The sequence below is a fragment of the Gopherus evgoodei genome, chromosome 4 (genome assembly GCF_007399415.2).
Source record: "Gopherus evgoodei ecotype Sinaloan lineage chromosome 4, rGopEvg1_v1.p, whole genome shotgun sequence".
NCBI lineage: Eukaryota > Metazoa > Chordata > Testudines > Testudinidae > Gopherus > Gopherus evgoodei.
The window spans coordinates 45,397,726-45,425,138 of NC_044325.1; the positions used below are offsets into that span (position 1 = coordinate 45,397,726).

Sequence of the window (27,413 nt, forward strand, 5' to 3'; positions counted from 1 at the left end):
AGATGAGAATATTGTGGTCGGTGATCTTAGCAGTTGTTATTTGAATGGACCAGAGGGTGCAATATGGCTGTCAGAGAGGAGGAAGAGGTTATAGTTAGGAAGATGGGAGATAAGGGGGTAATGGAACTGAACAAAGTAAGGGTAAAACTCATCTGTTCAGGAGACAGGGAGTTCCCAGGGGCCAATCCAAGAGTATAGAACAGACTCCCACAACAATTGAGACCCATCACAAACCTCACACTTTCCATTCCAAGTTCAATGAGCACTTCTGCAACCTTGTTTTTGCTAATATAAACACATAACGCAGTGTACCTCTCTTACATTATTATATACACAGAAATATCCTGCCCCCATATCCCCACACAAAATTACTCCCTGGAGAGAAGAGGAGAGAAAGAAAGAACCACACTTGACAGATGCTAGTCATTCTGCTCACTGTACTTCTGAAAGGTGCTCAGATGCTATAGGGATGAGGGTGATATAAGAACCTGAACAGGGTCTGGACAAGAATTTTAGTTATGGAAGAAGAGGCAAATATTTATGATTTATAACCATAGACACTTTTCTTTCATTAGGAGGATCCCAAAGGCCTATAAAAACATCTGCAATTTACAAATGGGGAAACAGAGTCAGAGAAGTGAAGTGACTTTCCTAACATCACAGAGTGTCAGTGACAGAGCAAGGAATGTAGTGCAATGTCTTTATCATTAAAGTTGAATTTACAAATGTTGAATTATGTAAAAAAAAAAAACTACATTCAAAAATAAAACAATGTAAAACTTTAGAGCCTACAAGTCCATTCAGTCCTACTTCTTATTCAGTCAATCGCTCATACAAACAAGTTTGTTTACATTTGCAGGAGATAATGCTGCCCGCTTCTTGTTTACAATGTCACCTGAAAGTGAGAACAGGTGTTCGCATGGCACTTTTGTAGCCAGAGTCATAAGGTATTTACGTGCCAGAAGTGCTAAAGATTCGTATGTCCCGTCATGTCCCAGAGGCAGGGCCGGCTCCAGCTTTTTTGCTGCCCCAAGCAGCGAAAAAGAAAAAAAAGAGAAAAAAGAAGAAGCAGAGCGATTGAGCTGCAGCCGAATTGCCGCTGAAGACTGAAGCAGAGCAGTTGAGCTGCTGCCGAAGTGTGCCGCCAAAGAGGAAGAGAGGGACTGAAGGACCCACTGCTGAATTGCCGCTGCAGACCCGGACATGCAGCCCCAAAAATGGACGGAGTGCCGCCTTTTTCTATTGGCCGCCCCAGGAACCGGCTTCCTTCACTGGTGCCTGGAACTGGCCCTGCCCAGAGGACATGCTTCCATGCTGATGACGGGTTCTGCTCAATAACAATCCAGAGCAGTGCGGACTGATGCATGTTCATTTTCATCATCTTAGTCAGATGCCACCAGCAGAAGGTTGATTTTCTTTTTTTGGTGGTTTGGGTTCTGTAGTTTCTGCATCAGTGTTGCTCTTTTAAGACCTCTGAAAGCATGCTCCACACCTTGTCCCTCTCAGGTTTTGGAAGGCACTTCAGATTCTTAAACCTTGGTAGGGTGACCAGATGTCCCGATTTTATAGGGACAGTCCCGATTTTGGGGGCTTTTTCTTATATAGGCAACTATTACCCCCCCACATCCTGTCCTGATTTTTCACACTTGCCCTCTGGTCACCCTAAACCTTGGGTCAAGTGCTGTAGATATATTTAGAAATTTCACATTGTTACCTTCTTCTTGTTTTGTCAGATCTGCAGTAAAAGTGTTCTTAAAATGAACAACATGTGCTGGGTCATCATCCAAGACATAGGAGCTGACTTCCCTGCTTTCCCCTGGGTGCTCGACTTGCCCCTGGCCCCGCCCCCACTCCCTCCCTTACACGAGGCCCCGCTCCTTCCCTGCCTCTTCTCACCCCTGCCCTACCCCCATTCCAACCCCTTCCCCAAATCCCTGACTGGCCCTGCCTCTTACCCCCCCCCCCCCCCCCGGAGTGTGCTAATATCACCAAACGGCTGTTTGATGGCAGCCGGGTAGGAAGCGCTGGGAGGTAGGTGGAGGAGTGGGGACGTGGCGCGCTCAGGAGTGGGGGAGGAGGTGGGGCCGGGGGTATGGGGAGCTTGGCTGCCAGTGGGTGCAGAGCACCCACTAATTTTTCCCCGTGGGTGCTCCAGCCCCGGAGCACCCATGGAATCAACACCTATGATCCAAGATTGCTATAATATGAAATATATGGCAGAATATGGGTAAAACAGAGCAGGAGACATACAATTCTCCCTCAAGGAGTTCAGTCACAAATTAATGCATTATTTTTTTAATGAATGTCATCAGCATAGAAACATGTCCTCTGGAATGGTGGCCAAAAGCATGAAGGGGCATACGAATGTTTAGCATATCTGGCACGTAAATATCTTGCAAAGCCGGCTACAAAAGTGCCATATGAACACCTGTTCTCACTTTCAGGTGACATTGTAAATAAGAAGTGGGCAGCATTATCTCCAATAAATGTAAACAAACTTGTTTGTCTTAGCGATTGGCTGATGTAGGACTTAATGGATTTGTACATTGTTCGGTTTTTGAGTGCAGTTATGTAACAAAAAAATTCTACAATTGTTAAGTTGCACTTTCACAATAAAGAGAGTGCACTACAGCACTTGTATGAGGTGAATTGAAAAATATGATTTCATTTTTTTTACAGTGCAAATATTTGTAATAAAAATAATATAAAGTGAGCGCTGTGCTGTAATCTGTGTTGTAATTTAAATCAATATTTGAAAATTTACAAAAACATCCAAAAATATTGAATACATTTCAATTGATATTCCATTGATTAACAGTGCGATTAAAACTGTGATACATCATGATTAAAAAAAATTAATCACAATTCTTTTTTTTTTACATCATGTGAGTTAACTGCGATTAATCAACAGCCCTATTCTTTACAAGTTACTCCTTTCCTATGTGTAACATAGATCTCAGAGCTCTCTCCAGCTGCAGCGAAGAGCTAAATCCCCCTTTGTCATCGGAGCTAGAATCTCACATTAGAAAGTGTTGGTTACTTCAATGTATTGCTGAGGATATCTGGAATTTCAGTTTCCCCAGTGTCCATAGATGGCCAGTGTTCTCTTCCAGCACCCTTTATTAGCTGTTGTAGGCCCTGTTTATGCTGGGGGAGCCTCATTCTGAGTGATATGCATTGTTGTCTCATGAGCCCCGTCTCCACCATGGATGTGGGTACAATAGCAACTGAGGAACTGCATGTTCCCAGACCAGGTGCAAGCTCCAAAATCCTCTAAGATGTTGCTGTCTTCCCACCTACATTATTACTATGGTTTTCCTAGGACAGCGCAAGCCTCTGCTGTGTTCAGCTTTGCAGGAGACTAGAGTCTTTACCATTAGGACTCCTCTGACGCAGAAGCAACCTCTTTTTCCCCTTCTTCACATGGCTCAAGAGAGACTCTCAGCCAGCCTCAGTATTGTCACAAAGCTCCTGAATCCTCATGAGCTCTCTCTTAGGAGCATGGCTTGTCAGAGAATTATCACAGGGATCAGAAAGGCATTGCCCCATGTGCAGCTGTGCATCCTCGCCAGGTGCTATACGGGAGATTTCACAGCAGGCATTATACTAGCCTAGAGGAGTTGATGGTGTGGTCTGGCCTGGCAGAGGTGGGATTCTGGGTGACAATTGCCCTTGTGGTGTTGGGAACTGTGCTGTTCAGGGCTAAGCTTCCCACACAGAGAGTCTGGACAAGATGCTGTGAAGTCCTTGTTATTATGCAGAGCCAGTTGGAACCAGATACAGAACAAAGCAGAGCTCTTACAAGTTCCTTAAGCACTGGGTGATCACTCAACACCACAGCTCTGAGGTTCCTCTAGGAACCAACAGTTCCAGTCCTGCTCCCACTGCTCATCCCTGCCCCAATGATCTGCTTCTACAGTTCCATCCTGATCTATGGCAGCTCCTGCTCCTCCTGTCCTGGCCACCCCATACGCAGCTCTGCCAATGCATAGATTTCCTGACTAGGGTGACCAGGTGTTCCGATTTTATAGGGACAGTCCCAGTTTTTGAGTCTTTTTCTAAGGCCTGGTCTACACTACGCGTTTAAACCGATTTTAGCAGCGTTAAACCGATTTAACGCTGTACCCGTCCACACTACGAGGTCCTTTATAGCGATATAAAGGGCTCTTTAAATCGGTTTCTGTACTCCTCCCCGACGAGAGGAGTAGCGCTAAAATCGGTATTACCATATCAGATTAGGGTTAGTGTGGCCGCAAATCGACGGTATTGGCCTCCGGGTGGTATCCCACAGTGCACCACTGTGACCACTCTGGACAGCAATCTCAGCTCAGATGCAGTGGCCAGGTAAACAGGAAAAGCCCCGCGAAATTTTGATTTTCATTTCCTGTTTGCCCAGCCTGGAGCTCTGATCAGCACGGGTGGCAATGCAATCCCAAATCCAAAAAGAGCTCCAGCATGGACCGTACGGGAGATACTGGATCTGACCGCCGTATGGGGAGACAAATCTGTTCTATCAGAGCTCCGTTACAGAAAACGAAATACCAAAGCGTTTGAAAAAAAAATCTACAGGCTACACAGTGCTGCGTAACAAGCGTAACGGGAAGCCAGAGACTCAAACGGAGGCTCATGGGGGGGGGGGGGGTACTGAGGACTCCAGCTATCCCACAGTCCCCCAGCAGTCTCCAAAAAGTATTTGCATTCTTGGCTGAGCTCCCAATTCCTGTATGTTCAAACACATTGTCCGGCATGGTTCAGGGACTAGCTAGTCAATTTACTCCCTCCCTCCCACATGAAAGAAAAGGGAAAGAAATCGTTTCTTGACTTCTTTCAATGTCATCCTATGTCTACTGAATGCTGCTGGTAGACGCGATGCTGCAGCAGTGAAGAGCAGTATCTGCTCCTCTCCCTTCTGTGGTGGCAGATGGTGCAGTAGGACTGGTAACCGTCCTTCTTATCAACCCGTGAGTGCTCCTCGCTGGCTTCAGGTGAGGCTGGCTGGGGGCGCCTGGGTGAAAATAGGAATGACTCCTCGTCATTCCCAGTAGATGGTACAGAATGGCTGGTAACTGTCTTCATCATAGCTTCAATCAGCCCCCTCCCTTTCATGTAAAAAGAAAAGATTCTGTACTGCCTGGATTATCATAGCAGCGGCATGCTGGGCTCCCCCACACCGCTTAATGTCCTGCCTGGACTGTCATAGCACCGGGAGGCTGCCTCCCCCTCATTTTATCTCACTAACAAGTCACTGTTTGTTATTCCTGCATTCTTTATAACTTCATGACACAAATGGGGGGGACACTGCCATGGTAGCCCAGGAAGGTTGGGGGGAAGAGGGAAGCAACGGGTGGGGTTGTTGCAGGGGCACCCCCCATGAATGGCATGTAGCTCATTATTTCTGCAGGATCTGACACAGAGCAGCTGTGCTGTCTGATACACTGGTTCTCTAGTACACTTGCCCCATATTCTAGGCAGGACTGACTCTATTTTTAGAAACCATAAAGGAGGAATTGACTCAGGGAGTCATTCCCAGTTTTGATTTTGCACCCCCGGCCGATCTCACCCAGGGCACCCATGATAGCAGCAGACAGCACAGAAAGACAGATAACAGTCATCTCATTGCCAAATTACACTGGCAGCAGACAGTACAGAACAACTGGTAACCATCTCTGCTACCATGCAAAAGCAAATGAATGCTGCTGTGTAGTGCTGGAGTATCGCCTCTGTCCGCGGCATCCAGTACGCATATGGTGACTGTAAAAAAAAAAAGCTGAACGGGCTCCATGGTTGCCGTGCTATGGCATCTGCCAGGGCAATCCAGGGAAAAAGGGCGCGAAATGATTGTCTGCCGTTGCTTTCCCGGAGGAAGGAATGACTGACGACATTTACCCAGAACCACCTGCGACAATGATTTTTGCCCCATCAGGTCCTGGGCTCTCAACCCAGAATTCTAAGGGGCGGGGGAGACTGCAAGAACTATGGGATAGCTATGGAATAGCTACCCACAATGCAATGCTCCGGAAATCGACGCTAGCCTCGGACCATGGATGCACACCGCCGAATTAATGTGCTTAGTGTGGCCGCGTGCACTCGACTTTATACAATCTGTTTTATAAAACCGGTTTATGTAAAATCGGAATAATCCCGTAGTGTAGACGTACCCTTATATAGGCTCCTATTATCCCCCATCCTCGTCCCGATTTTTCACACTTGCTGTCTGGTCACCCTAGTCCTGACCTGCAACAAGTTAGAACCCAGATGTTAACGCACAGAGCTCTTCTACCACTGGGCATGGCTCTATCTGAAAAAAAGATTTCACATGTTAAGACCTTCTGAGACAGCTGACTTCCTGTGTACCTGAGTAGCCCAGCTGCAGATGGAAGGTCTCCCTCCCTGCTTCCTGGCTCTGAACCTGACCTCTTCTTCTTTCATCTGCATATTCAGAAGCACCTTGAAGCTGGTTGGCTGCTACTGGCCTCCCCATCCCCCTCTTTAACAGGGACCAAGCTCAGAGGATTCTTCAATGCTAGTGCTTCAGTGCCTCTTCTTGTTCGCCACACTCGCCAGATACTCTGGGAACACAGGGTACCCTGCAGGCGCCTATCACCCGACACCCCGCCCACAAAAGGGGACCCAGGTGAGTGCACCGTCTCCCTGGGGCAGGAGAGAGACTAATCTGGTTCCTATTCAAGGAACTGGGAAATTTTCGGGGGCAGTTTTAGGGAGTCTTTCCACGGGGAGGGTTTGCAGAATATATGGCTCTTTTGAGGAGGTTTGCAGATGCTTGTTTGGGAAGTTTGGGGTATAATCTGGTTAAAGGAGGGTATTTTCAGGAGGTGTTGAGGGTAGTCTGGTTGTTGGGGGGGGTCTGTTCTTGGGGAGGTTTGGGGGGTGTCTAGCCATTTAGGGTGTTTGTTCTTGGGGTGGTGGCCTGCTGCATTCTGAGTAGCCTCATTTGGGTTTTTTTCTTCCCTTCTTGTAAAGAAGCCTGGGTAGCTAACACTCAGCATGTACAGAGTGCTTTACAAACATCTACTAATTAATGTGATGAAGAAGCTGAGGGCTCAGACAGCGAAATGGCAGGAACAATTCACCCAAAGCTAATGTACAAGTAAGGCAGGACCTCCATTGCCATAAACATTGACCGGGACCAAACCTGAACTCCAGGGCATTAATATGTACATTGCAAGAGGTAGGGGGCACTGACTTGAGACTCCTTCCCTTCCCCTCCCAAAGCATTTTGGTTGTCCCTCAGTGCCTGAGGTTGCCTCGGTCTTAAAGGCTGAAAAAAGCTGGTATGCTCAATGAACGTAGGTGAGCTGGAGTCATCCCCAGCAGCAGTGGAGGAGACCCCTGTGTGCAGCAGAGTTGCCCTGCGTCCTGGAAAAGCAGCATTCCTTGCTGAAGAATCCAGTGTATCTGAATGAGAAGGGAGTGGGCAAGGTGTCTCCATCTGCCATGGAAGTCAGGGTGCAGAGTACATTCTGCTTCTAAGAGCAGATGCTTTGATGGCAGGGATCTGAAAATTTTCCTCAGCTTGTCCCCTGGGCTCCTTGATGTGAGTGAATGGAGGGATTCTGCCAAGCCCCAGAAATGCAGCCTCTGGCCTCATCCCTCCAATACTGCTCTTTCTGAGGCTATTTTTTGGTTCTGCATAGCTCATTGGGGAATGGCTGATGCTGCACAGGACACTCCTTGTGTGTGTCAAACCCCTCATGGGCTATAGAAAGACTAAAGAAAACCATGAAAATTTAGTGCTGCTGGAACTAGGGGTGCTGCCACACCTCCTGACTTGAAGTAGTAAAAACAAACAACAAATACATGGTCTCCATTATCAGCACCCCCACTATAAAAATTGTTCCAGTACCCCTGTGAAAATTCAACCAAAAGGCAACCCAGCTAGAAAGGGCCCCTTCAAGATCATCAGCAAATGCTCAGTTCCCTTGTCTAGCACTCCTGGGATGCACAGGGGACTCACAGAGTGCATACAGCCCTGCTCCATCAATTCTCTGATACAAGGCTTAAAAGGTGACCATGAGCATTTACAAAACCCCTCATTCCAAAGAAAGATGAGGAGGTGTAGGGAGCTTTCCAGGAGGGAGAGAAAGAGATTGAAACAGAGAGCTTGTGTCCCACTCTCTGACTCTTTGTGGGGCAGGAGCATCTTAGGTTAATGGGAAAAGCTGATTCTAGTATTTTTGGACAAGTTAAAAGTTTAGGGCCAGCTCAATAGATATCTATTGTATTTACAAGGAGTCTATCACCTTGGTGTCTAAAGCAAGAAAGCTTCAGTTTAAGTAGTTTGTAAGATCCTTGACATTATCTTTTCACGTAAAAAAGATGAGGCACTGTGGCGGGGGGGAGGGTGAAGTGCCAAAAAAAGGAGATTCTGATGCAAACTGATACATTAAAGAACAAGGCTCCAGTACATATGCCATACATCCAAGTGGTCTGAAAAAGCTCAGGAAAGAAGTGGCTGAAATATGCAAATATAGGAATTATATATGGCTTTATTAAAATCAGCTCCTATACCAGAGGACGGGAGGGGTATAAAATGTTGAGTCTATCTTTAAAAAGGTTAGTAGGGGTGAGCCTGGGAATTACAGACCAGTGATCCTTACTTTAGTCCCAGGTAAATAGATTGGAATTATCATGGGAATGGGTGACGGGATGGATCACTTGATGATTACCTGTTCTGTTCATTCCCTCTAAAGCACCTGGCATTGGCCACTGTTGGTAGACAGGATACTGGGTGAGATGGACCTTTGGTCTGACCCAATATGGCCATTCTTATGTTCTTATGAAACACAGAATGATAAAATGCCTAGATGAGCATATGATTGGGTAAAATAGCAGGGCATCTGTAAAGCCACACAGATTTCTGTGTGTCAACAAAACAGCAGGGGGAGAAAAGAGAAATGGTTGCTATAACTTACAAAAACCTTTAAAAAAAACTTTGACCAAGCCACTCACAAGAGGTTGTTAAGAAAACTAAACAGTCATTGGGTGACAGGCAATGTACACTACCACGGTAAATCAACCTATGCTATGCAACTCCAGCTACGTGAATAACATAGCTGGAGTCGACATACCTTATGTCGAGTTACCATGGGGGGTCGACGGGAGAAACTCTTCCTTCGATTTACCTTACTCTTCTTGTCGGGAGTAGAGTACAGGAATCAACTGGAGAGCAATCTGCAGCTGATTTGGTGGGTCTTTACTAGACCCACTAAATCAACCACTGGTGGATCGATCTCGGAGCATCAATGCTGGCTGTAGTGTAGAGATAGGAACCAAAGGACTTGTCTACAATACCACTCGGGGTAGATCTAAGATACGCAACTTCAGCTACATGCATAGCGTAGCTGAAGTCGATGTACTTAGATCTACTTACCGTGGTGTCTTCGCTGTGGTAAGTCAACAGCTGATGCTCTTCTGTCAACTCCGCTTGCACTTCCTGTTCTGGTGGAGTACCGGAGTCGATGGGAGAGCGCTCAGAGGCCAATTTATTGCACCTATACTAGACACGATAAACCAACCCCCACTGGACTGATTGCTGCCCACCGATACAGCAGGTAGTGTAGACAAGCCCACAGAGTAGTACTGAATGGTAAATTTCTAGCAGGGCAAAAAGGCTTCGAGGGTTGGTGAACATATTTATTAATGCTGTGGAAAAGAGGGAGAACAGTGGAGTGGCAACATCTGCTGATAACACAAAGGGCGTGTCTCCACTGCAGAGGGGAGTGAGTTTCCCTGCTTGGATAGACAGACACACCCTAGCGGTGCTTCAGCTACCCTGGGTCTGAGCTCAGCTGGCTACCTGAGCCTCTGCAACAATTCTTAGCGTGCTAGCTCGAGCCCAGCTAACACGAGTCTGTCTCCCTGGGCTGACAGGCTCAATCCCGGCTCCAGTGTGGACATCCCCTAAGATATTTAGGCTAGTCACATCTAGAGAAGACAGCGAGAAACTTCAGAGCAACCTAACACAGCCGAGTGAATGAGTAGCATGATCACAAATGAAACTCACTTTTGACACATAGGAAATTATCTGAATTACTCTCCCATACTGGTAGGATCTACACCAGTGGTTCCCAAACTGGGGTTCGTGAACCCATGAGGGTTCACGAAATATTACGGGGGTTCTTGGGAAAAAATTCCCTAATGCTGGACAGAGCTGTCTCTAGGGACCCCGGGCAGCATGGGGCTGGCAGCCTGGAGCCCCCGGACTTCCAAGAACTAAGCAGATCAAAGCAAGCATATCTATCACACTGAGGAGATTTAAACTTCAAGACTCCTTATAAGAAATAGAAAGGAGGTGGATATTTTTTGCTGTTTTAAAAATTAAATAGGCAGCTAGTATTTCTTTTAAAATTATTAAGAGGAACAAGTTTGAGCTTTGTTGTAACATGCGTTGTTTGCCTGGACTGCTCAAGACCTGAATGCTGGTGTAGGAGGAACTCTTTGAGTTGGCTTTTTAAATACCTTCATGCTGTTTCACATCTGATACTCGCTGATGAAACATGGGAGTCTTGTCTTATAACAGGCTTATTCAAAGTGATACAAGCTATGAACATGAGATCTTGGAAGAGTGTTGCCATTTTCATAATGTAATAAAAATACTGTAATGATAAATGATAGTTGTTAATAAATAGTGTGTGATAAGTATGTCATAAAAACAAATTTTATATTTCCAAGATCATGGTTTTTATAATTTATACTCAGGTAAAGGAGAAAATCCCTGGAAATATTCATTTCGAGGAGGGGGTTCGCGAGACTTGACATTTTAGTGAAAGGCATTCACAGGCTGTTAAAATTTGGGAACCACTGGTCTACATTTACTATAAACACTCAGGAAAAAGCTCAATGTGTTATTGCGGGCAGCTTAATAAAGCGTTTGTTCAATGTGCAGTAAGAGTTAAAAAAGCAAACTAAAACGTTAGGCTGCAAAAGGAATGGCACATAAATCAATAGTATGCCCTTCCCTGGAGCGCTACTCAGTTTTGGTCACCCAGTCTCAAAGGGATATAGCAGAAGTAGAAAGGGTTCAGAGGCGGGTGAGCAAAATGGTGAGTGGCAAAGAGTAAAGAGAGATTGAAAAGACAGGACTGTTCAATTTAGAGAGGCAATATGCTAGAGGTGTGCAAAATAATGCATGATTTAGAGAAGGTAAATCCAGCACTTCTATTTACCCTTTCTCATAATATAAGAGCAAAGGGATGTTCAGAGAAATTGAAAGGCAACCAACTGGAAACTGGACATACATTTTACACAATCCATAATTAACCTGTGGGATTCACTGCCCCAAGATAGCATTGAGTAGAAGACCTTAGTATTATTCCAAAAAGGATCAGATGTTTCGAGGATAATAATAACAGCTACTGACATATTAGATATTATTTTTAAATGGTTAGAAGTAATATATGTGACGGGTTGGATCACAGAAACCCCCTTGGGAACTGCCAAGTGATGTGCCAAGACTACTTCTGCCCCTGCTTTCCCTGCCAGCTCAGGACCCCAGCACCCTGTCTTGCTGAGCCAGACATGCCTGTCTGCTTCAACAAAGACCCAGAGTCTCAATTACTTGCCCCAAAGATACAGACTTAACTGAAAGCAGCTCACAGAAGTGTTCTTATCTTTAACACTCAGATGCCCAACTCCCAGTGGGGTCTAATCCCAAATAAATCCGTTTTACCCTGTATAAAGCTTAGACAGGAGAAATTCATAAATTGTTCCCCCTCTATAACACTGATAGAGAGATATGCACAGTTGTTTGCCCCCCACCCCCAGGTATTAACACATACTCTGAGTTAATTAATAAGTAAAAAGTGGTTTTATTAAATACAGAAAGTAGGATTTAAGTGGTTTCAAGTAGTAACAGACAGAACAAAGTAAATTACCAAGTAAAATAAAATAGAATACGCAAGTCTATGTCTAAGAAACTTAATACAAATAACACCTCACCAGTTCCAGTAAGCTTATTTTTACAGACTAGTCTCCTGCTAGTCTGGGTCCAACAATCACTCACACCCCCTGTAGTTACTGTCCTTTGTTCCAGTTTCTTTCAGGTATCTTTGGGGGTGGAGAGGCTCTCTCTTTAGCCAGCTGAAGACCAAATGGAGGTGTCTGCCAGAGGTTGAAATAGACTTTCTCTTGTGGGTGGAGACCCCCTCCTCACTCCTATGCAAAGTCTAGCTCCAAGATGGAGTTTTGGAGTCACATGGGCAAGTCACATGTCCATGCATGACTCAGAACTACAGGTAGCAGCCATGGTTCACATGCTACCTTGAACGTCTCAAGAAGACTTCTTATGTGGATTGGAGCATTCCAAGATCCATTGTTCTTTAAGTGCTTCTTGATTGGGCACTTTGCAAATTCCTTTCTAAAGAAGCTGACCAAATCAAGCAAGCATACAGCCAATATTCATAACTTCAAGTACAAAAATGATATATGTGTACAAGTAGGATGAATAGATTCAGTAGACCATAACCTTTACAGAGATAAGTTACATGACACATGTAGCATAAAACATACTCCAGTTATGTCATATTCCCATAAAGCATTATGGGATACATAATCACAATATAAACCCTCCTGGTTCAGAATGCAATCTAGCCATGAATTGAGGGTTAAAAGGAAAAAGCCCTATGGGTGGGTTATTCTGTAATTGTCCATTACAAGGTTTCTTGCATCTTCCTCTGATGCATCTGGTACTGGCCATGGTCAGAGACAAGGTACTGACTAGTTGGAGCAAAGCTCTTATCTGGTATGTTAGTTCTTATACTCCTAACTGCCAGGTCAATGGCTTATGCTCTGCTCATCTAATCCTCCCTACCCCACTCCTTTCATTTTCCTTTTTTAAAAAAAAAAGCTCCTAGAAATAAAATGCAAAGCATTGTTTTAACTCCTTAGTTCTAATGTACATTGATAACTGGAGGCAACATTATAGAGTGTCACTGCTTCTGGATCACTGAAACTTTTGGGTAGCACTGCCAGCTCTGCAGTTCTTCTGAGCCTGATGCTGAGTGGTACCTGGGTCGGTGTGTGTCAGACCCTTCTTACCCAAGCACTAGTCCTGCTTGAATGTGTGTATGCCTGGGTGCCAAGTGCTGACAGTCATCTTACTCAGGAACCAGCTGTGCTCAGCTGTGGGTGCATTCAGATGCCAATGCTGGCAGAACCAGGCACCATCTGTGCCCAGCCTCAGATATAGTTATATGCTACTAATGAGTGTACTGAGGAGCTGGCTATTCAAACTGAGTTGAGTGTAATGTCTGGTACCTGTGTGTTTCAGGCAGAGGCAAAATCCCCTGTCCTGCACTATGTGGATGATAGTACAAACACATGTAAAATCCTCAGAGAGTCACTTTCTGAACATCAGTATTCACGTATCCAGCCCCTGGGAAGAGTAGTGAGGCCACCACAGAGAGGTTAGGCACATGTCTATTCTTCAGTTGCCACAGCCTCAGAGGTGGAAAAGCCTTGTGAGATGTAGAGATGCACTGAATGCTGGATGTATTCAACAGCACAAGTGAGCACTGAATCACAAAGATGTGGGGCTCAAGAGGAGCAGTCAGATTTCTCCTTTCAGAGTGATTCAGAAGGGGTTTTCTGCAAGGCGAGTAAAGACAAGACAGTCTGAGCTGAAGCGTATCCATAAGTGCTACCTTCTTACAACACCCACCTCAAGCTGAGGAACTTCTAGGATACCGCCCTGAGCTCCCCTTCTTGAGCTAAGGGGCACCTCAGAGAACCTCTACCAAGGCTGATGCTTGGTTGAAACAGAGTTTGGATCTGAAATCTGTCTGGGTATATATACTATGCTCATCACCACTGTATCTGAGTGCCTTACAGAATTTCATGGGTCTGCCAAGTAGTCTAATCAATGCTGTTTTGCAGTTCTGTCTATCTACCTATCTTCTGTCTCTCTTTAGGCATTTATGTTGCACACATTGTCTAGGATTCTCTTGCTCTGGATTGTGGGGAAGGGTGTTTAAGACATTTAATATTATTTATTGGAAAGTCTAGCAAGGAAGGCAGCAATGTGATCTTTTTAACCTCTCATGGAAGGATAATCCAAAGCTACAGGCTGTCTGCTTAGAAAGTTCTGCCTGCTGTAGCTGACAGTTCCACTGTTCCTGGGGATGCAAATACTATGACTGCAGAGAGAACCTGGGCCCAAACCATGCATAATCATATATTGAATGGGGAGCCGTCATACTGTCCCGAGCACCAGGAAGGTGTGCTCATGCTGTCCTGCATTGTATAACAGGTAAGTTCAAATGTTTTTAACTGGCTGGAGGCTTTTCAGCACTGGTGGGTGAAGTGGGTTACCACTGAGCAGGAAGGTCACAGGGAATCGATCACAGGGAATCAGTGAGGAACAACTGTTCCCACAAAAATGAAGAGCTGACATAGTAGAGTTCATTGGATAACATTTCTTGCTCTTTTCTCAGCTCCAGCTCTCAGAAACAGCTGGCACATCAGCAGTCCCCAAGTCCTAGGGTGTTCCTGTATAACAAGTACCATCATCAAAAAAACTGCTGAGAGGCAGCTGTTGAGTGTCAGCTCTTCATCTTCAAGAGTGGAAAAAACTATGAATGGGAGCTGTGTCTCTGAGCAGGATGTGGATAGCTCGAGTTCAGGACACTCAGGTGGGAAGAAAGAAGAGCCCTGTCTCCAAAGATACTTGTTGTTTTCTTCCCCTAGTGTGTCCATCATATCACAACTCCTCAGCCAGACAACTGCTAACAGGGGACTGGATCCAAACTTCCTTTTCCCTTCCCCGCAGACAACAGAATCACCCCAGGAAGCCAGGGACTGCCCATCTTTTAAGGAAGGGACACCAACCCTGGCCTCCCCTCTGTGTTACACTCCAATTTCCAGTTTTGGTGACACAGACCAGTTCTATAATGAACACTTACGAGCTAAGAGAGCCAGAGTGGAAAGCATTATCCGAGGTATGAGCCTCTCACCAAACCCTACCGCACTCGGTACCAATGAAGCAAGAGACAGAGAATGCCCTGTGGAGAAAAGAAGCGAGAACTACAGGGAGAACAAGAGAAAGCAGAAGCTTCCCCAGCAGCAAAGCCCACATGTAGCACAGCTTGCAGGAAGAGGCAGGAACAGCGCCAAGGCAGAGGAGTGCCGCCAACTGAAGGAACAGCTTCAAGTTTTGCAGCAGCAGCTGAGGCAGCTTCAAGAGAAATTCTTGCAGGTTTATGAGTTCAGTGATTCAGATCAAAGCCACAAAGGGATGGAGAAGACTATGCACTTACTGAAGGGGAAGTGTGGAGACAGTCTAGATGAAAGCCATCAGGCTGCTACCAGTGACCAACACAGAACTCTTCTTTGGAGGAGCATCTCAGAGATGGAAGGCCATAAAGTGTCAGAAGAAGAAAGGAGAATGGGGGATCTGGGTGAACTGTCCTCTGAAGAAAGAACCTTTTCTGAGACATTAAAGCATGAGCTAGCCACAGTGGTATCTCAGGCTGTGGACATGGTTTTGAAAAAAGTATTGTCCAAGCCATCAGGCCATCTGGCTCAGCTGTACAACAGCCTCCCAATCTCAGCGCCAGACAGCAGAAGAGAGGATTTTGCCACTGAGGAATACTCCATCAGAAAATGGCTTCCTGGGGCTTCCTCTCAAAATTTGGTAAACTCACTGACTGAAGCCCATACAGAGGCCTTGTCACTAGTCATGGATAAGTGTCCAGACTTTCATGTTCACCCGATCAGTTCAAGAATGGCTAGAAAATCCTGCCATGTACCTAACATGAATCACCCCTTGGTCGTGACTTCTCAAGTTCAAGAAAAAGAGATTCTTAGCCAGCTACTAGAGTACAGTCAAAATGGCCATTGGAACAGCAGCTCTCATAGAATTGCCTGTTCCCCAGACAGATCTTCTCAAGAGTCCCTAGATCTACCTTGGAGTGCAGTCAAATTGAAGTCATCAGTCATGAGACACCAGCAATATCCAATGTCCTTTAACACCGCTGAAATGGAAAGTTTGGCTTTTCTTCCAGCCAGGAAGGCAGAATGTGGAGAGCTGCAGACTGTGATGGATGGGATGCCCTTCTCCTCAGTCCATATATCCTTTAGTGACCATTAAAGATCATCAGAGCCTCAAGCATGAGTAGCTGCTCTTAAGGTTGCCCTCTCACCTACATGCATGAATCAGAGATAGCGCAGGGGCTGATTAGCTAACAGGGTTTCATGTACTACTGTGAGAAAGCAGGTCATCAGGCTCCCCTTTCACATGGCGCTGGCAGAGGGGCCTGGGGAGGAGAGACCAGCTGTCTCAGATCTGAACCCTCCTGAACGCCTAACACATAAGCTCCCTCGTCTGCATTCAGGAGAGCTGTACTGAGCTCTATTCAGAGCTCACTTTTGTTACTCCTGGTTGACCAAAAGGTGGCGCAATTAGCTAACATTGCTCACGTGAAAGACACAGAGAGATCTCATTGGGGAAGACACTGAGTTCTCAGCCTGCCAGAGCTCCCTCCCCCATCAGAGCCCAGGAGAGACCCCATTAGTCATCAGTGCTCCCCAGGACAGGCCTGTGGACTGAAGCTTTCTTCCTACCCAGAGTGAACACATTTGATTTTCAGCAAAACTGTCCAGTGGATAGCAAAAGGCCCATTTTGGTGCTAATGCTCAGCACATCCAAAATTAGGGTTGTCAGGCGTCTGGTTTTGGACCGGAATGCCTGTCAAAAAGGGACCATGGCAGCTCTGGCTGGCACTGCTGACTGGGTCATTAAAAGTCCCTTCAGCAGCGCAGCAGGGGCTGGGGCTAAGGCAGGCTGCCTGCCTGCCCTAGCTCCACATGGCTCCCAGAAGCGGCTGCCAGGTTCTTGCAGCCCCTAAGTGCAAGGGAGGCTAGGGAGGCTCTGGACGCTGACCCCGCCCTAAGTGCCAGCTCCACAGCTCCCATTGTCCGGGGACCACAACCAATGGGAGCTGCAGGGTTGGTGCCTGCAGGTGCGAGGGCAGTGTGTGGAGCCTCTCTGGCGGTCTATGCGCCTAGGGCAGCAGGGACCTGGCGTCTGCTTCCTGGGAATTGTGGTAAGTGCTGCCGGGACGCCCCACCCCACAAACCCCCTCCTGCACCCAAACTCCCTCCCAGAACCCACACCCCCGCAACCCTCTGCCCCAGTCCTGAGCCCCCTCCTGCAGCCCAAACCCTTCATCTCTGGCCCCACCCCAGAGCCCACACCCCTAGTCAGAGCCCTGACCCCACCACACCCCAACCCACTGCCCCAGCCTGGATTCCCCTCCTGCATCCAAACTCCCTCCTGGAGCCTGCACCTCCCCAACCCCCTGCCCCAGCCCTGAGCCCACTCCTGCACGCCAAACCCCTCATCCCCAGCCTCACCCCAGAGCCCGCACCCCCAGCCCAGAGCCCATACTCTCACCACCACCAGGGCCAGCTTCAGGCCTCAGCGCGCCAAGTGCGTGCTTGGGGCAGCATGCCGTGGGGGACGCTCTGTCGGTTGCCAGGAGTGAGGCAGGCGGCTCCGGTGGAGCATCCGCAGGCATGCCTGCGGAAGGTCCACCGGAGCCGCGGGACCAGTGAGCGGCAGAGCTCTCCCCACGGCGTGCCGCCGTCCTTGGGGCGGCGAAATGGCTAGAGCCAGCCCTGACCACCACAACCTCCTGCCCCAGCCCGAAGCCCTCTCCCATGCCCCAAACCCCTCATCCCCAGCCCCACCCCAAAGCCCGCACCCTTAGCCAGAGCCCTCACTCCCCTCCTGCACCCCAATCCCCTGCCCCATCCCGGTGAAAGTGAGTGAGGGTAGGGGAGAGTGAGCAACGGAGGGGAGGGGATGGAGCAAGTAGGGGCAGGGCCTCAAAGAAAGGGTGGGGCAGAGGTGGGGCTTCAGGGAAGGGGCGGGGCAAGGGTGTACGTTTTTGTGCAATAGAAAGTTGGCAATCCTATATATATTACATTCCAAAGCACTTTACACACACTAACATATTATCCCTCTCCCCTCTGAGGTAGAGTAAATGGTATCAATGTCTTTATTTTACATGTGAGGCTACTGAGACACACAGGTGGAGTGACTTTCCCCAGGCCGAGAGGATGTTGGTGACAGAGATGGGAATAGAACCCAAGCGCTCCTGACTCACAATTTCATTCTCAGGCCAGCTCTTAAATCTTGGAGGTCACATGATCCTGGCACTGAAAACAGATTTTTCACAAATGTCCACATTACTGTCAGCCAGGGTGGGGGGTCCTGCTGGCTGCAACTCTTCTGGGACTGTTAAGGGGAGAAGTGTTCACTAGCGGAGTCTTAATTGGGGTCAGATAATTAGAGGACCCCCTCAGATGGGGATTCCTCAGGAAGCACTCTTCTTCCATCACTCCATTACCATAGAGCAGAGAGTGGGTTGTCTGTGCAGAGGAGACATCACAGGTAGACAGGCATGCTGGAGGTATCCTCAGGAGCGTCTGGCCTTGTGCAAATTCAATGATTTGTATGTGCAGGCAAACGGGAAACAGTTTTTCCTTGACTCTGGGGTAAATCCAGGAGGCTCTGACCCCTGGCCACCTGAAGAAGGCCAAGCTGATGTTCTTCTTCGCTCGCTACCCCAGCTCCACTCTATTGAAAACCTACTTCCCTGATGTCCAGGTACAGCTGCTTAACCCAGCTCTGCTGCCAACCAAGTTGAACTGGCAATGCTGCCAACCTCAAAGCTCTCATTTTTGCCAATCGCATGTGAAAAGTAGCCCAAAAGTCACCAAATGACAGTTTGCTTCCAGAAGCCCCAATTTTTGCCATTTCAAAGAAATCACCATGGTTGGCAACACTGGCAGTGGCTGCTCACTTGCACATGGGCCACTTCTGGGTTTATCCCCCATTGCTGCCTCCTCTATTGGCTACCTCCTCACCCAATTGGAGCCATCCCACAGCCAAAAGTAGGGTGACCAGATATCCTGAAATTATCAGGACCATCAGGATCTGAGGGGCTTTCTCTAATACAGGCAACTATACCCTCCTCCTCAAAAAAAAAGTGTCCCCATTTTTCACACTTGCTATCTGGTCACCCTGGCCAAAAGGAAACCCTGCTTTACCACAGCCAGCAGGGCTCTGTTCCCAAGGAGCATGTGCCATGTGGCTTCTGCTGGCTGGGAGAGGCAGACTTTGTCCAGCTGTGCATACACCTCAGTATCTGCTCATTCAAACGGCCATCAGATGACAGCAAAGAGACAGGGACTGGGGAGCAGCAGGGCTCTATGACTTTGTCTTGTGAATGGGGGGAGGGAGGGAGATGTGAACTGCAGCTCACAGAAAAATGCTGCATGTAAATACCCCCACCCCTCATGGACACTGTGGATATGAACTAAAAGGTGCCCAGTTTGCATGAACATAATCCTCTTCAAACTTATGTGCATGCTGCAATTCACCCCTCTGTAGTCTGCACTGCAGGGTCGCAGTGTAGCATAAAAACCTGCCTGTTGCAGATTCAAGATTGTCATCGAGGCCTTTCAAAAGTAGCCCAGTTGATGAAACATCGCCTAGGGTGGCAACACTGCTTACTGGCCTAATACCCTGGGTTACACTATCTTATGCTAGAGGGCATGAGCTCACAATGTTGTAGGTCCTCTATATGCTTTAGCAGCCCCTATGGCTGATTATGGAGCAGCACTGTCTTCTCATTGGGCTCTCCCCACCTTGTCAGCTATAGAGTGGGTGCAGGGACAGCAGCTGCTTCAAAAAGTGTGTGTGTACGCAGCGGATAGTACAGAGGAAAGGATGGTCAAAATCTTGCGGTAGGCATGAGCATGCAGATGGTCCTCTGCAGCCTTACCAACTACCCCTGCTGCACATACACATCCCTGTGTAAAGGACATGGGGCATGGCTAGATGGGATGCTTTTGCCAGGGCTGATGGGTCAAAGGAAAGTTCAGGCTAAGATTCCTGGGCACCATCTGTAACATATGTACCAGGACTGTACTCTCCTCCCAGCTTGCTGATTAATTCTGCCCCCTCCGACATTGAACCCCTGCATAGATTACATGGTCTCAGGTGCAAGGCAGCAGTTCAGCTATTCTTATGCAGTGTGTGTGTGGGGCGGGGGGGAAAAAGGCAAAATAGAAGGAGAATCTTTCCTTCTCTGTTGGCAGATGATCACTGAATTTCACCCAGTCATTCCCCATGTGAACCCGGTGGGGGTTGTGTTTTTGAGGAAGCTGGAATGGGTTCTTTCACATTTTTGGTGTCTAAGATTTCTACATTTATTTTCTTTGCTGAAATCTGGTTCCTTTTCATGGTGTCCAATGGGAATAGGGGTATGTTTAACCCTTCCTTGCTCCTCTGGTGCATGTCCTTTCACAGTTCAACCGCTGCATCAGTTCCCAGCTCATCAAGTGGTTCAGCAACTTCCGTGAGTTTTACTATATCCAGATGGAGAAGTTTGCCCGACAAGCCATCTTGGAGGAAGTCACAGATTCCAAACACCTGATGGTTTCTCGGGACTCTGAGCTCTTCAGGACCCTCAACATGCACTATAACAAGGGGAATGACTTTGAGGTAAGACTGTGCTCAGCCAGGATGGAAACTTCGGGGTGCCCCAGAGTGCGTCTAGCCAACGGTTCTGCAAGCTGGGATCAGTGCCATCCCTTAGCTCCCATCACAGAGCAAAGGGATATTGGGGGAAACAAGTTCTGACGATAATTACGAAGGATTGAAAAACCAGGCCTAAGGGCCTACAGACTTAATTCTGGCATCACTAGCACATGTAACAGAGTCAACTGAGTTTGTGCTCAGTGCTGCTTGTAGTCATTTGACTTAGGGGCTTGATAGTAAAAAGACAACTGCAGGCAAGTCATTTATGGGCTGATTTTCACAGGCACTGGAAACCTGCAGAGCTCATTGTTTGCAAAGGCTGCTGGGAAATCAGCCCATGCATACTTCACACTTGTCATCTTCAAAGCATTTTACAAATATTGATGGATTTCTCCTCACAGCTTCCAAGAATGTGAGTGAGGCATTAGTCCCATTGTAGAGATGGGGAATCCAAAATACAGAGAGCGTAAGTGACTTGCCCCAGGCCACACATTGGGAGTCATGTCACAGCAGAGATTGGGACTTCCTGGTTCCCAGTCCTGTGCTTGCTCTGCTTGATCAGACCTCTCCATCCAATTATCTGTATTCTTATCCAGTGCCCATCTCCATGGTCACCAAGTGTCCAAGTCTCAGGAGGGACCTGTCACCTCCATGTGCCCAGATGAAACTCTGACTTTCTTTGCAAAGGCTTTAACTGCCCTGAGATGTGAAGGGCTGGACTCTGGGGAGTGCCTCATGTACTCTGTGACGACCTGCCATTTTATGGCCCTCATGGGAATCACCATCGACTCAGAGGGGGCAGTCTGAGCTGTATGTCCGCCTAGCGCTGAATCACAGGCTTCTTATGTGGGAGCATTATGAGTGTTCACCCATCATCCTGTAGGGCAGGACTAACAGATCTTCTCCCCTAAATGGAGGAACTACAGAAGAACTCTGCCCTTGCTGTCTGAGGATGAAACTGTATCCTGGTTGAGAAGCACCTATGGGAAAGTAGTGGAGGTTATTTGGGGGAATCAACCACCCTGCTAACCTGAATGAGCAGCTGGGCTACTTGTCTGGGAGGGGAGACTGGAGAGAGGTTCAGCTGCTGGGGAGCTGGGTATCCACCCCGGGGGAGGTTGGGAAGGCTGCCAGTATCTGTCTCTGCTGGGGGGGGAGGCCAGAAGAACCCGCTCTCCTTGTGTATGTTTGGCAAAATGTGCAGCCGCCCTTCCCATCCTCTTCCTAAGTCTCCCTCTCTCTCTGTCTGCAGGTCCCAGATCGCTTCCTGGAGGTTGCTAGCATGACCTTGCGGGAATTCTTTAGTGCTGTCAGGGCAGGGAAGGACTCTGACCCCTCCTGGAAGAAACCCATTTACAAAATAATTTCAAAACTGGACAGTGACATCCCAGATATGTTTAAATCTTTCCGCTGCCTCCAAGAACTAGTCCAGAGTTAAATCTGCAAGGGAAGTGGCCTAAGACTATGTTATGCTGCAGCTTGATCAGAGAGAGGCTGGCCCGAGCTATGTAGCTGTTGGGCCTAGCCTACATTGTGGGTAATGTTACTAGTATAAAACAGCAATAGCACCATTTATTATGACAGTATCTAATCTGGTCTGAAGCGTGCCCTGCCCTCTGGAGAGTTCTATCTATTACATACTTGAACTGCCAGTATTTTATGTCATTCGTTATTCCAGCGGTCCCAAAACTTTTTACCTCAGGGGGCTGGCAGCTAGGCGCTGGGAGCAGAGCCCCGGGCTCAGGACTGGGACTGGAGCCCCTGGTACAGGGCCAGCAGCTGGGGCCAGGAGTGGAGCTAGGTGGCGCCTCCTCTCCGCCTCCCAGCCATGTCCTCCCGAATGTTTGTTCACCCCCCCTACAGGAGTGCGCCCCACAGTTTGGGGCCCTCTGTGTTAGTTTGTAGCTCAAATCAAGTGAGGCCTCATGCCTTAGACCTATAGGGAAGAAGGATGGTGGTTACGTCATCTGGCTGGAAGATCTAAGTTCTATTCCTAGCGCTGCCCTAACATGCTGTGTGACCTTGGGCAAGTCACCTTCCTTCTCTGTGCTTTGGTGTCCCCATCTGTAAAACAGGGCTATAATTCCTGTTTATAAATCACAGAGGTCCCTGATGGAGGGTCTTAATAAAGATCAATGAATTCTTGGCCAAGTGAAGCGAGGTCCTACACTCAACAGCATTTCTATTTTACCATCTGTTTGGAGGTAATACGATAACTTCTGAATACTACAATGATCAGTTCCAAAATTTCAGGCCCCAGGACTAGCATCAAATATCAACAGGACTATCAACATGCCCATGTGATAGATGCAAAACAATAATTCCTACAATGGAGCTCGTAATGGAATGGATGGAGGAAGTGGGTAGCATCAGAGAATGCAGATCCCTTTCCTGGCTCCCCAGCTGCCTCCTGTAAGAGCGCCTCCTAGTCTTTGCATGCTGGATCCAACCATTTGAGTGTACTTTTTAGTGTGCATTTGTGAAATAGTATAGCAGAAGAGATCTCTAGTCAATGATTCTCTCCTTTGCTGTCGCAGGAGACAGGGAGGGTGGAGGAGGGAGGGAGTTTTGAGCAGCTGATCAGAGCAGAGCCCCATGATCAGTTGCCGTGAATGCAACTGATATTATTTTTTAGCGCCATCCTTGATCAGCCACTTGCCTAGTGGTGGAAACTCACTGAAATTATGATATTAAGCTCCAAGTTCTCTTTGTATTGACTTGTATTTCTGTTGACATAAATTCCTTAACATCCTGGTGCCACATTTAACCTTCCTAACTGATAAAAGAGGAGAAACCACCTGGTTCCCTCTTGTGCCAGCACTGTTGAGATGGTTATGATTTAGGGTCTATCAGTCCTGCATCCCTGCTTTTTCCAGATCAAACTATAACTGCTCTTTTCTGTGATGAAATAGGCTGGGATGTTTGCACTCCTTACTAAGCCAAGTGGAAGGCCTGTTCCATCACCACACACACCTATATAGTAGTTTCGTAGATACTAACAAGGGTTACTGGTCTTATCTCCCAACAGTCTATAATGCAGATCTGCATTCTGGATAATACTGAAAAGCTCTGTGAGCCATTTCATTCAATGTACAGGTGTAGTTGATGATCTTCTAGTAGAGCTTTTTGTATGGAACATATAAAGACTTGAAGTCATTGCACACTTCCCTACCCACCACTCTCATTTCCAGGAGTGTCATGTGCAATCCAAGAGATATGGAGTCTCTCTTCCAGAAATAGGGTAACCAGACAGCAAGTGTGCAAAATCGGGAGCGGGTGGGGGGTAATAGGAGCCCACATAAGAAAAAGCCCCAAATATTGCGACTGTCCCTATAAAATCAGGACATCTGGTCACCTTATCCAGAACAGACAGAGCAAGGTGCAGCCCTAGAGCTCTGCAAAGCTCTGGCAGATTTCACTCTCTGAGGACTTCACAAAATGACTATGCCAGACTAAATAGGATGCCAACATGTGTTACATGTTCCCTTTTCCAGAGCTGTCTTTAGAGCCTAGAGAGAATTAAGGCTGGTGGTCTGTCATGGTAAAAGATGCAACAAACCAATGGAGGGAAATGTCAAAAGGTCATTTTGAGAACGTATCCTTTATTTTGCAAATAAAAGTATTAAAAACCATTAAAAATCCCAGCTCACTCTTCCCCCTTTGCTACAACAGACATATATGAAGTCAAACAAACATTCACATCATCTTGATCACTATCTGGCTGGCTGGGATGCCAGATGGAGACCTTTTGTAGAAAAACACCCTTGTCTCACATTCTGAGTGATAGCAGCCCCCAGTCTGGAAGGAATTTAGCACGTGACTAACCTGAAGTCCTTGGGACTATGCACATGCTTAACACTGGGCAAAGGCTTAAGTACTTCTCTGAATCTAGCTCAGTATCATAAGTTCATCCTCATCAGCCTACGCTGCTCTTTGTTGCCACCCAGGATGCTCCTCCAAAGCCGCCTCCTCCCCACACCAATCATTTTACAGCTCCCCACTGATGACTTTGCCTCTCCCAAATGCATCTTCCTCTATCCACTTCATAAAACCAGGTTGGTAACTGCCAACCAAAGCTGAGAGGTCCACCAGCTCACAGAGGCTGTGCAATGCTTCCAGCCTGCCTTGTCTCAGGGGCTAACGTCCTATGTGATGGATCTCTCGCTTGCTTCGACAGATAGCTTCAAGCAAAATGAGAATTTTGAGCAAATAACTGAAGCAATCCATCTCATGTATGACTAGTAGTGGGCTTCCCCTTTCCTGTCATATTTGCTGGGATAAAATGCTCAGCCTTAAATTTATTATGCCTTTTTTAGATGCTCACAAAAATGGAAGTGGATGATCGAGAATCTGAATATGACTAAATACGAAAGTTTTGGGACTGGAGCAGTGTGATTTTGCAATGGTTTGTTAACTTCTTTTTTTCTGGAGGTGGCCACCCTCTTCCTCAGCATTTGAATAGGAAAGGCCTTTACAGATCACTAGCCTAGTGTAGTAGGGTGGACCCAGAAGGGGTTAAAAACAGTCCTGAGAGGTGGCTGTGGCTGGGGAAAGCAGCTTTAGGTTGCTTTGATTGGGGAAGTGGCTGCAGCTGGGGCCACGCCCCAAAAAGAGCAATAGGGCCTTATAGGAGGGCCAGGGAAGCCAGAAAAAAACAGTCTCTCTCTGACTGGAGAGGGAGATAGGCCTGGCTGCTTGGGAACTCACCCAGGGGACCTAGAGGAAGGCAGGGCTGGGGAAAGGCCTTAGGAGTGGGGAAGCCCTAGGCCAGCAACTCCCCAGGCTGCAGGGCCTAGTTCTAGGCCTCCTAGGTACTGGGTTTGCAGATGGGCAGCCGGAGGGTGGGTAAAGGCAGCCAGTCCAAACCCCATTGCCTGTGATGAGTGGCTGATACTGCAGTCTGCCCCAGTGAACGGGGGCTAGATGGAGACTGGGCAGTAGCCATCAACTGAGGCAAAGTGGGGATAGAGGGTGGGGGTCCCTCGGGAAGGGGAGACCCTCAGAGAAAGGGGTGACTGCTTGGGGACAGCACTCCATGTGAAAGGGCACCGGGTCCAGGGAGGGACATGGGGCCAGAGGACAGGCGGATCACCGGCCTGCAGAGGGCACTCTGGGCTGGAAACTGAGCTAATTCCCTGAAGACACCAGCAGAGGGTGCCACAGGGGTGAGTGCCCGTTTACACCTAGATTTATACTTCCCTTTCTTTCTGGAGTCCCAGCTGGCCAGGGGGACACTTCCACTAGCTAGAAGGGGAGGGGAACAGCCAAGACTAACCCTGTGGTTTGACTGGCAAATGGTGTCAGAGCAGCAACTCACACGAGCTCTCCTGCTCCTAGAGCTGAACAGCATCACCAAGGTAAAGCACTTTGGCTCCATCAGTGTTAGAAGCAAGGGACTCAAGGACACTTCCCGGTCACAGGACTCCCCACAGGCCGTCCATGCTGGGAATTGATTTGTCTTAGTGAGGAAAGTGTTCTGTACAGGAAATTCTGAAAAAGGTCCTTCTCTCACCTGACATTCCTCAGAATTTGAAGTCTTTGAGGAAAGCCCTACCTAACTCTATAAATAGAAACAGTTACTGTGAGATCAGATACTACAGACAGGCCATATAAGTATCTTAACAAACAGATGCACCGATTCCTTATATCCCTCTTTCCAGCCTGTAAAGATACAGGCTGAGATTCTGTACTACAGCTCCATGAGGTGCAGCACAGAAAGGTGAAGTCCAAGGCCAAAGGAGCAAAGCTGTCTTTAACCACTTTTGCCCCCATCTGATTCTAGGCTGCTCTGGGGGCCAATGCAGGCACCAGCATAGAGCACCAGAAACAGCTCTAATTTTGCTCTCCTTCCCTCCTAGAGGTAGCACTGCAGCCTACAGCAGCTGAGAACCCCCATAGCTGTGTATGCTAGGGGGACGCCCCTCCTAACCACCCTGACACCCCCTACACTAGGGCTTGTGAAATCCTGCATAGGGCCTGCACCAGGGGAAATTCTTCTCCAGTCAGCTAAATGGCTTTCATGGAGTATAGCGGCACAGAGAAGCTACTGGAAGAAGGCAAATGCCTTCCACAGACTGTAGCAACTGAAACTTGTTCCTGATCAATTTAAATCAATACATTTTTCAAAAATGTTAGTTACAAAAAAACCTGAAAGTGAAGCAGTCTGACTTAAGGAAACAACAGAAATCTACCAAGTATTAGGATGTGGTTAAAAAAACCCTACGCATGAGAGAGTCTGGACATGGTTAAGATTTCAAAAACCAATCTTCACTCTGCCATTTACACGCATTTTTTTGCCCCTGGCTGAGACTCCCATTCCTGCAATGACCCCTCTGCAAAGCCCACGATCAATGGGGCTTCATTTGGGCACAGAGAGCTGTACACAAGCAGCTCATTGTAGGACAGGGACCTAAATCGTAAAGTAAAAAACATAAGTGGTTCCTTTTGTGTCAGGAACTGCCTCAATCTAGTGTTTTCTTGTAAATAATCTACCCTACACTCACCCTTCTGGCTTGTCTCAGACATGGGAGTTAAGAGACATCTTGCCAATGCCTGTATGGCATTTGAGACTTGTAGTCTGTAGCAGTTTAGGTTGGGTTCTTGTATGTGGAGTGTGGGCTCTCTGACCAATATGGAGAGAATGAACGGGCTCTGGGATATAGACAGGTGGTGAATGTGGGCAGGAGCTTGTGCAGATCATATGTGAAGAGCTTTCTGGCCTGTACAGTACAAATAAATAAATACATAGTTATAATAATTGCTTTATATCACTAGGTATCTGTTGATAATGTGAACTCTAAAGCTTTGGTCTCTGAACTTCTTTTTATCTTTCTTTAAAGAATACCAA

At 47.5% G+C, this 27,413-nt stretch overlaps 2 protein-coding genes across 2 annotated transcripts; both read left to right on the plus strand.

The window, feature by feature from the left end:
- Positions 1 to 6,327: 6,327 nt before the first annotated feature.
- On the plus strand, positions 6,328 to 16,763 carry LOC115649942 (prospero homeobox protein 2-like). Its single transcript, XM_030559142.1, has 2 exons — positions 6,328 to 6,634; positions 14,451 to 16,763. Exon 2 carries the CDS (start codon positions 14,591 to 14,593, stop codon positions 16,103 to 16,105), a length of 1,515 nt encoding a protein of 504 aa, XP_030415002.1. The 5' UTR covers positions 6,328 to 6,634; positions 14,451 to 14,590; the 3' UTR covers positions 16,106 to 16,763.
- A 249-nt stretch (positions 16,764 to 17,012) lies between these two features.
- LOC115650217 (prospero homeobox protein 2-like) lies at positions 17,013 to 22,046 on the plus strand. The gene is made up of 4 exons (XM_030559801.1): positions 17,013 to 17,060; positions 18,527 to 18,628; positions 20,300 to 20,530; positions 21,819 to 22,046. The coding sequence occupies exons 1-4, from the start codon at positions 17,013 to 17,015 to the stop codon at positions 22,002 to 22,004; spliced, it is 567 nt and encodes a 188-aa protein (XP_030415661.1). The 3' UTR covers positions 22,005 to 22,046.
- The last annotated feature ends 5,367 nt before the right edge of the window (positions 22,047 to 27,413 follow it).

Bases quoted from the DNA above. Each gene is read 5' to 3' on its own strand.
- LOC115649942 (XM_030559142.1), top strand. From the start codon at position 14,591: ATGAATGGGAGCTGTGTCTCTGAGCAGGATGTGGATAGCTCGAGTTCA.
- LOC115650217 (XM_030559801.1), top strand. From the start codon at position 17,013: ATGCGCCTAGGGCAGCAGGGACCTGGCGTCTGCTTCCTGGGAATTGTG. The intron at 17,061-18,526 runs GTAAGTGCTGCC...GGGTAAATCCAG, and splicing joins TCTGCTTCCTGGGAATTGTG to GAGGCTCTGACCCCTGGCCA. The intron at 18,629-20,299 runs GTACAGCTGCTT...GGGTATGTTTAA, and splicing joins CCTACTTCCCTGATGTCCAG to CCCTTCCTTGCTCCTCTGGT.